This window comes from Penaeus monodon, chromosome 16, assembly GCF_015228065.2.
Source record: "Penaeus monodon isolate SGIC_2016 chromosome 16, NSTDA_Pmon_1, whole genome shotgun sequence".
NCBI classification, from domain to species: Eukaryota; Metazoa; Arthropoda; class Malacostraca; order Decapoda; family Penaeidae; genus Penaeus; species Penaeus monodon.
The window spans coordinates 35,497,349-35,507,348 of record NC_051401.1 but is presented as its reverse complement, the minus strand read 5'-3'; the positions used below and the strand labels follow the sequence as shown (position 1 = coordinate 35,507,348).

The 10,000-nt window shown below is 31.7% G+C and overlaps 1 protein-coding gene across 3 annotated transcripts in view; it reads right to left on the bottom strand.

The window, feature by feature from the left end:
• The window catches only part of LOC119582732 (DNA polymerase lambda-like), a 22,649-nt gene extending 13,941 nt beyond the window's left edge, over window positions 1-8,708 (bottom strand). Inside the window, exons 1-8 of one of the 3 annotated variants that reach the window (XM_037931164.1) lie at window positions 8,565-8,708; window positions 5,619-6,437; window positions 5,323-5,505; window positions 4,744-4,923; window positions 4,451-4,579; window positions 4,109-4,277; window positions 3,901-3,992; window positions 3,555-3,640 (exon numbers count right to left, since the gene is read on the bottom strand). In XM_037931164.1, the coding sequence (XP_037787092.1) occupies window positions 3,555-3,640; window positions 3,901-3,992; window positions 4,109-4,277; window positions 4,451-4,579; window positions 4,744-4,923; window positions 5,323-5,505; window positions 5,619-6,377 (1,598 nt within the window). In that variant the 5' untranslated portion in view covers window positions 6,378-6,437; window positions 8,565-8,708. Of the gene's footprint in view, window positions 1-3,550; window positions 3,641-3,900; window positions 3,993-4,108; window positions 4,278-4,450; window positions 4,580-4,743; window positions 4,924-5,322; window positions 5,506-5,618; window positions 6,438-7,825; window positions 8,161-8,564 lie in introns of those variants that run through there. The other 2 variants (XM_037931165.1, XM_037931166.1) reach the window with 2 other exon arrangements.
• Window positions 8,709-10,000: the final 1,292 nt, after the last annotated feature.

Sequence of the window (10,000 nt, the reverse complement as noted above, 5' to 3'; positions counted from 1 at the left end):
AGGGTGGCTAGGGGGCAGGAGTCGGTACGGAGCCAGGGCATGTCCACATGCTGCTGGGCCATGGCTCCATACTTCTGCTGCTCCGAGATACAACACAGTTTAGCCTGATACCACAAGGTGCCCAGTTTCCATGGGCACCTCGATGACGGAGAGGCTGTGAACTGGCAGGGGAGGCTTATGCAGAGCTGCTCCATTTTTTGCACTAGGCTAACCAGTGGTTGCAGCTGCAAGCGAGAAGGCATGCAAACACTTAAAAAACCATCTAGGTACCCAAAACCATCACTTCAAAATCACCCTAAATTTAAGCACCCACCCGTGATATATTAATATATATTTAAATTTTTTAGAAATTTAAAAAATAATAAAAGAACAAAAAATAACAATAAAACAAAAACATAAACTAAATTCTAACAACCTACCAAAATATACAGTACATATACATAAAACACTTAATATATAAATAAATATATATAAATAAATATTATAGATATAAAATATATATATATATATATATATATCAACATACCCCACACACACCCCACACACCAAAAAACACACACAACATTAAATATAAAATATATATTATATAATAATATATAATTTCACATATAATATAGGAAAATAAATATTATTTATATAAATAATATATATATTATGAAAATAATGTATGTAAGATTATAATATATTTTATTATCTTTTATATTCTAAAATATTGGGGTATGGTTTTTAAAATATCCTTATATAATATATTAAAAATAAAATATACAAAAACATATACATACCAAAAATAAAATAGACAACCCTCAAGTATATCAATACCCCCCATACATATATAAAACATAACCCTACATACATATATTAAAATATACATAAAAACCCTATATTACATATCCCTAAAATACATAAAACATAAAACCTACCTACATATATATACTATACAAAATATAATTATATACAAAAATACATACATATATTAAAATACATACATACATACATATATATATATATATTTTTATAGATAAACTATTAAAATTTTTATATATATTATATATAATGTATTATTTTTAAATATATATTATTCCCTAATATATATATATTATTATTAAAAATATTATATTATATATTAATTCCATAATATATATTTTATTAAACTAATAATTTATATAATTATAAAATTTTTAAAATATATTTTATAATACACATATATAAATACTTATATATTACATACATATTATATATTTTAAAAAATATATATATATTATATATAATATAATATACCCTAGCATATTTTACATATACAACAAAATATAATATGCAAAATATCCAAAATAAATATAAAATATATAATATACATATCATTTTATATATAAAAATTTTAAATTACATATATATTTCATTGTCCCATATACATTATAACTTATTTCTATTAAAATATATATACACCCTTTAACATAACATATATCATTATAACATATACAAAAATACATTTTATACATATACCCTATAACAATTTTAAAACATTCATATATAATTATATACATTTTATATAAAATATAAAATATTTTTAATATATAATATATATTAAAAATATGTAAAATGTATTTATTATATTAACACATATAATAAATATATATATGAAAATACACATAAATATAAATATATATAATAACCCTACCAAAACACATTTTATACATATATATAAAATATATTTTATATTTATAAAATATATAGATATATATATATAAAATAATATGTTTATATGTATATAATTTTAATGTTTTAAAATGTATATATGTATATATGTGTAAAGTTGTGTTTTGGGATGTGGGAAAAATAATATTATATATATATATATAAAAAATTTATAAAACCTATTTATATTTATGTGATTGCATTATATATTGTAATAGTTTTTTATATATATGTATTAAAATGTTTATATATATTATATATATATTATATTTTTTTACCTATATATTATATATATATAATACATATATTAATATAAAAATTTTAAAAATATTAAAATTTTATATATATTAAAATATATTTATATATATATATTTATATTATACAACTATATATTCTATAAAATATATATATTATATAATATATTATATATCCCCCTAATTATTATATATATATATATCTATTTTATATATTTTTATAAAAATTTATATATATATCATTTTTATATATATATATATATACATATATATATATATTATTATATATATTCCCCAACATAATACCCCCACATACACACCACCCAAAAAACACACACACCAACACACCCAAAAACCACACACACACACACACAACATATATATATAAAATAAAATTTTATATATATAAAAGAGAGAGAGAAAAAAGGGGAGAGAGGGGAGAGAGAGAGGGGAAAAGAGAGAGAGAGGGGAGAGAGAGGAAAAGAGGGGAGAAAGGGGAGAGAGAAAGAGAGGAGAGAGAGAGAGAAAAAACAAAAGAGAGGAGAAAAAAATTAAAAGAAGGAGAAGAGAGAGAAATAAGAGAAAAGAGAGGAGAAAAAACAGAGAGAAGAGAGAGGAAAAAACAAGGAGAGAGAGAGAAATAAAAGAGAGAGGGGAGAGGGGAGAAAAACAAAAAAAAAGGGGAGAGAGGGGAGAGAAAAGGAGAGAGAGAGAGAGACCGAGTGAGAGAGAGACAGAGAGAGAGGAAAAAATAAGAGAGAGAGAGAAAAAACAGAGAGGGGAGAGAGAGACAAAAAAGAAGGAAAAAGGAAAAGAAACAAAAGGAAGAGAGAAGAGGGTAAAAAGAGAGAGAGAGGAGAAAATAAGAGGGGAGAGAGAGGAAAAAGAGGGGAAAAGAAGGGGAGAGAGAGAGGGGGGAGGGGAAGAGAGAGAGAGAGGAGGAGAAAAAGAGAGAAATACAAAAAGGAGGGGAGAGAGAGAGAGAGAGAGAGAGAGAAGAGAGAGAGGGGAGGGAGGGAGGGGGGGGGAGGGAGGGAGGGAGAAAAGAGAGAGGGGGGGAGGGAGGGAAAGGGGGGGAGGGGGGGGGGGAGGGGGGAGAGAGAGAGAAAGAGAGGGGAAGAGAGAGAGAGAGGGGAGAGGGGAGAGGAGAAGAGAGAGAGAGGGGAATGAGAGAGAGAGAATATTTAAGAGAGAGAGAATATGAAGAGAGAGAGAGAAAAGAGAGAGAGGGGAGAGAAGGGGAAGAGAGGAGGAAAGAAGAGGAGAAGAGAGAATTGGGGGAAAGGGGAAGGGGAGAGAGAAGAGAGAGAGAGGGGGGGGGGAAAAAGAGAAGAGAGAGAGAGAAAGAGAAAGAGAAAGAAGAGAGAGAGAGAGAGAAAGAGAATGAGAAGAGGGGAGGGAAAAAGAATGAGAGAGGAGAGAGAAAGAGAATGAAGAGAGAGAAAAAGAGAGAGAGAGAGGGGGAGAGAAGAGAGAGAGAGAAGGAGAGGAAGGGGGAGGGAAAAGGGGGGAGAGAGAGAGAGAGAGAGAGAGAGAGATCTTTGCTAACACCAATCCACCATAAGGTATGAGTCAATATTCATTATAGAAGAGCTTAGCTTTGGTTACCTATTAAAATGAGCAGAACCAGTAAAATACATTGAAGCTGGAGCAAATTCACTGTATGGGACCACAATCACGTCCAATCTTCTGTGCTATTATGAAAGAAAAGTAATAATTTGTATAAATGGGATAATCTGTAGAAACCTTCTGGATAATCATAATATCTAGTATTCTTAAAAGTTTTTAATAAAATGAAAATCAATACTGAAAATAAAGAATACAGACTATTTCAATTTGCACAATTTAAGATATTATTTAGAATTTCTTCATAAGAATATTGAAGACCAAAATTCAGTGCGTGAATAAATTACATATCACCCAGTTCAAAAAAATTGTCAGAAAGATTTCATACCTTTCTATCTTCTCCTAGTAATTTGCATACACCAAGATATTTCTTCTGGTTGCCATTGTCTTCTTGAGTAACAAGGTCATCAGTTAAAAAACCTGGAATCATATGAAAAAAAAGAATGCAGAGCACAAAAGAAAAAAAGAAAAAAAATATAAATATTTTTTTTTCTTTTCTTTTTATGAACATAAAAAAGTAAAAACATGTGCTGTACCTGTTTCCCTCAACTTATTCAAGAGTGGTTGGAAAACCATTTCATGAGACTGGCCATCAGGGTGAGTCACCAGCACATCAACATCTCCACAAGTTGCTCTGCCACGTCTGTATGAGCCACATACCATAACAATAAGCCCTTTTTTAATACTAAGTGCAGCAGACCGGACCTAGAAGCAAACACTTATATCACTTTTGATTAAATAATTAGGTAAATACTCTTGTAAAAATTCCAGCTGTTTGTCAGATGAAAAGAAGAGAAAAGAAGAGAAAAAATTGAAAGAAATAGAAAAAAAGCACACTGCTAATATATACATTTTTACAATATTGTGTGTGCACTTACGTATTTTTCAATTTCTGTAACTTCTTCACGAGGGATGCGGCTATTTATATCATCATAATACTTCAGACCAATTTGCTGATATCTAGTCAAATTCCCTTTTTCTTGTAGATCTTCCAGTGTTCTGTATCCCTGGAAAATAAATAACTGAACTTGGTTGCCTAATCATGTACTGGATCATTTAGGTCTATGACTGTTTATATATCTGATCATGTTTAATAAGCCATATTCATGATAATGCATACAAACACAAACATACAAAGTCAAAACTTTTTGTCTTTTTTTTGTACACTAACCTGAATGTACCAGCCATGTGCAGTGGTTGGTCCAGCTCCCCAGACACCCATGAAGAGCTGTAGTGTTTGAGTTTCATCATCCTCACACACTTCAGCTACTTTCCTTAGTTTACCATTTTCTATAATCTCTGCAACTTTGTCTGCTAAGCGTCCTCCTACGCCACGGATACTGAGGGCCTCCTGTAACAAACATCACACTTTTATCAAATCTTGAAACCTATATATTTACCTCATTCCTGTTACTTCCTGTTATTTCTGTTACTAACACCATCACTATTGAAATCGTTATCATTATCATTATTATCATTACACTATTATTAACAATGATAATAGTATAAGAATATAAAACTTTTCTTTCTGAAAATTTAAGGCATGGGGTGGTAAGAATGAGTAGGCCTAGTAATAGACTCTGGAACCACAAAATAATAGTGAGTGGATTATGTATACATGTACTCCTGTATACAGGTTAAGAACTTGTTCTGCCAGGAATAACTTTTTAACTTTAAGACTTATATCGTCCTTAAACCAACATTATTACAAGTCAATGAAGTGGATAAATGGAAATCTTGGGAAGTGTACCTCTCTGGATGTAATAGGCCTTGGGTAGTTACGAATGGCAGAAATAGCTTTCTGATATCCAAGGGCTCTCCATGTGTCTTTTTTACTTTTGTAGGCTGCAGCTAACTTCTCAAGCTCTGCAGTAATGTGGTAATTCAAATCTTTGACTTGACTGCTAGAGGGCCTTGCACATGCAAATTTCTCCTGAAATAAAAACCTATTGTACTGATCTTAAACCTTTTGTAAATCATCTTGGATTATTTACACTGCATCTGGGATATAGCAACATTCAATATCCTTAAACACTATATTTGTACCTTTAGTTCTTTGGGAAAGAACTTTTTTTTTTTGAAGCTCCCTTTCCTTGTAATATTTTCTTCTGAAGTATTACCTTCTTCTCTACTTGCATTCTTTGCATCTGTATCATTCTGAAGATGATCTTTAACAGAGGAACTAATATCTTTGGTATCACATCTTGTGGAGCTCTCTAGTAATGGCCCTTCTCTATCACTAGAAAGCAAATTTTCATCCTGTTCTCTGGACTGTTTGGTGGTTGTAACTAAAGTGTCTTTGGTTCTTTTCCTTCCTGATATGGAATCCTCATAAGCTGCATTCTGCAGCACATTTGTACTCTGGCTGTTTACTTTTGGCTGTTCAGATGAAAAGGATATATTCTTCTTATCCTTTGAACACTCTGATGACAGTTTGATTTCAAAATCTTTGGTCTCAATCTTAGTTTTGGATTTAGAGCAAGCACTTAACCAAGAACATCTTACAAAAATGGCATTTTGATACTGTGATGAATCAATCAACTTTTGGATCTTGTCAGCATCCAAAGACTCCTCAAAGATAACATGAGTAACCCTTTCACAAGCCAATGGCAATGAATCATACAGCTCTCCACCATTGTTCTTCACCAGTTTCTGAAATATATTGAGTCTACCTACACCAAAGTTTGCAGGGTGAATAAAGCATTTTAACCCTGCAAAGACATCTGTTTTCAGTACTTGATCTTGTTCACGGCTTGCCTTTGCTTTCTTCCTTGAGGCAGAAGCTTGGTTAATCTTCCGTTTCATTCTTGACTAATGAAAGTCAGTAATATAACATCACAGTTTAGAGCTGAATGTTGTAAATATCTGGAAATGAGAAAGATTTAAATGTTTTATCTGCTGCTGAAAATTAATCAAACTAATTTTTTTCTTCTTCCCTTTTTTTAGCATTGTATATATGAAGATGTCCTGTTTATTGCTCAAATAAAACTGGTCATCATAGTTATATTTCTTGTATCTAATGTAAAGCCAGTTCTATCCAATACTTTAAATTTAAAAACATACACATGCATATTTGCTTTATCCAATGGTAAAAGTTCAATTCAGATAGCATGGAGATCGACAAAAATTAAGGTAATGGCCTTAAATATACATCAGACACTCTTTGATATACAAAGCTCAAAAATAAAGGATATAATCACTCATCAAAATTCTGTGGACAAGAGACACTAAGGCCTATTTGCTCCCAGAAAAAGAAAAACAAGAGAAAAGAAATTACAATAATAGTAATAATAATAATAACAATAATAATAATAATAAAAATAAAAAAATAATGAAAATATATAATAATAGTCTAGCCTATAGTAATAGTAATGAAAATGATAATGCTGTAGCAATAATGGGATCATAATAAGATATCACCATAATATGCAAAAGTAATATTATATATTCATAATGATAATACTAATAATAATACCTATAATATTTCTTATTAACACTTATTATAGCAATAATAATAATAAAAATTATGACAATCATGCTCATATCAATAACAAGAATATTATTACTATTAAAAATAATAATAATAACAGTAACAATAAAAGTAATAATAAAGTTAAAAATAATAACAACAGTAATAGTAGTAGTAGTAGTAGTAGTAGTAGTAGTAGTAGTAGTAGTAGTAGTAGTAGTAGTAGTAGTAGTAGTAGTAGTAGTAGTAATATTAACACAAAATATAATGGTATGAGTACAGCAGTAACAATAAAAATAATAAATAAAAATAGGAATAACAATAACAATAAAATAAATAAATAAATAAATAAATAAACATAACACTATTAATATCAATAATAACAGATAACTTTGCTGTTAGATTGCGTACATAAACGAAAACATACTCTTACATGGGTAAATTAACAAAATAGAACTTCACCTTTGTTTTGGTAATATGACGTATATCATAGACACATGACGTAAAAAAGTATCCTAACAAATAATCATCTTTGATTATTCCAACAAAAGTAATAATAATAAACAAATAAAGACCATAAAATAATAATAACACTAATAATAGTAGTAACAGTTAAAAAAAAATTCTAATAAAGTAATTAACTAATAACAATAAAAATAACAATAATGATAGCAATGATAACTGCAATGATCATAGTAATGATGGTGATATTATTCTTGTTATTTCTATTGTTATTTTTGTCATACATACTAATGACTCAAAAAATGACTTTTAAATAACTAACATCATTATAACTACTTTGTCAGAGCACAGTCCAGCAAAGAAAATTGATCTTCCACCCGTAAATTCAGGCAAGCAGCTTGTTGAGCTTCCTTGCATTTATTGTCTCATAGGCCTTCAGGAGCTCTCTCTTGCTGGTTGCTGCTAGTGATTTTTGTTGGTCTTTGCAGGGGCACAAGTGGTCTTGATGGTCTTGCCTAGTGATTCATGTATTCATATTAGGGACAATTAACTTTCAAGATGCCACATTTTTCAAAATCATATCGGCTATGCTAAAAATATTGTTTATAATCTCAGTGGTGCAAGGTCCATGTGGTTGCCATGGTCCCTGTTCTGACGTTATCACATCTGCATTATGCACATACTGCAAAACAGGATTCAGGCTGGTTCTCATTAACAGATACTATGGTATACAAGTATACAAGCTCCTGGGTAAATATGACGGAGTTGATATACTGTAGATTTAATATTCCTGTTGCTGGCCTTTGCCAGAGACCGCACGGAGGCCGAGGATTTAATTGACTTCCAGACTAACTTCTGGTTCTAATATTTATGTATTTGCAATTGTTTTACTGGTTCCAAATCAAACTACACACTTGGCTAAGGTCCTCGTAATCAACTCACTATACAAAATATCTATACTTTATACGTAATACCGTACGAAGAAATATGGAAATGGTTTAGTTATTTAATTTTGTAATTTATTCAGTAAGGACGACCTCCCTTTTCCTATAAGACTGTACCTTCGAAGTGGTGAAGATAAACTCCTGATAAATTGGCAAATGATTTTCACAGTGATAAGTGTAATCTCTATACTGCAGCACGTTCACGCCTGTCGCCAAGCGACCGCCCGCGGCCCGTCCGCTGTCGTCGGCGGTTGGAGCTATGAGAGAATTCGTGACGATCAATAATGAAAGATAATTGATGTTTCAACTATCGGTGCTATTTATTAGGATAAGGGCTACTTTATTATTTTCGGACCTGTGCAAACGAAATTGTGGGCAGATATGTGTGTGTGTGTGTGTGTGTGTGTGTGTGTGTGTGTGTGTGTGTGTGTGTGTGTGTGTGTGTGTGTGTGTGTGTGTGTGTTTGCGTAAGTGGAGCATGGCGATATTCTTGCTATTACCACACTGACCCTCCCCGTTTTGAGGGAATTAATAGCTTGCCAGTGAATCTTTTCCTACTGAATCTATTTCGACCTTGGATTGAGCGTCCATAACTTGAAACTGCGATAAGTAGTTTTGAGATCTAAAGTCTCCCTCCGAATTTTTTGCCTAGGTTATCTTTTTTTTCATTACACCTCTCAGTTCAGGGAATGGCCTGAATGGAAGGTACAGTCTGTGCTCCCATTTCAATCAAGGAAACCATCTAGAAGCTGTAAGAAGCTTTCCTGCTTTGGCTGCAAGCTTGGAAAGGCCAGCCCGAGACTCAGTTCTACGTACAGATGCATTCTGATTCGACATCAAGGACTCATCAACTTCAGCTGCAGGCTTTAGGAAACCATCCTGAGCACTTTTCTTATCGCTAGGATGTGGTGGGGTTCGGAAGTGTATATCAAAATCAGATAATTGCTTTGGTCACAATAATTAAGTCACTTCTGTTTAGCATTAACAATAGTGCTCAACCTCTCATTCCTCCACCCTACACCGAGTCCAGTGAGGAGAAGCTGTGCATTAGACCTAATTTGTCTAAAAATTACAAGGATAACGGCATGTTATCTGCAGCCACTACTTCATTAAGGCATTTCCAGGACCTGCGCGAGGTCAGTGAGAGAGCGACAGGTTGATCTTGACCTCGCCAAGGACACCAGTCGATTGACTTGATAAGACTGAAGTCAGGCCATATGTTTTGTTAAAATATGGGACCAAAAATACAGTGTTGCTTGCAGCAGGCCTTATTCTTGCATTGTTGGCCGTCGTCTCCACTGTCACAAATACATAATATATATATATATATATATAATATATAAATATATTATATATATAATATATTTCTATATTATATATATATATATATATATATATATATATATATATATATATATATATATATATATATATATATATATATATATATATATAGGTGAGTGCTTCACGCGCAAGGTGATGTGAAGCGATGATGTGGTAGCCTAGATAGTGTTAAGTGCTTGAATGCCTTCTCGCTTGCAGCTTCCACCACT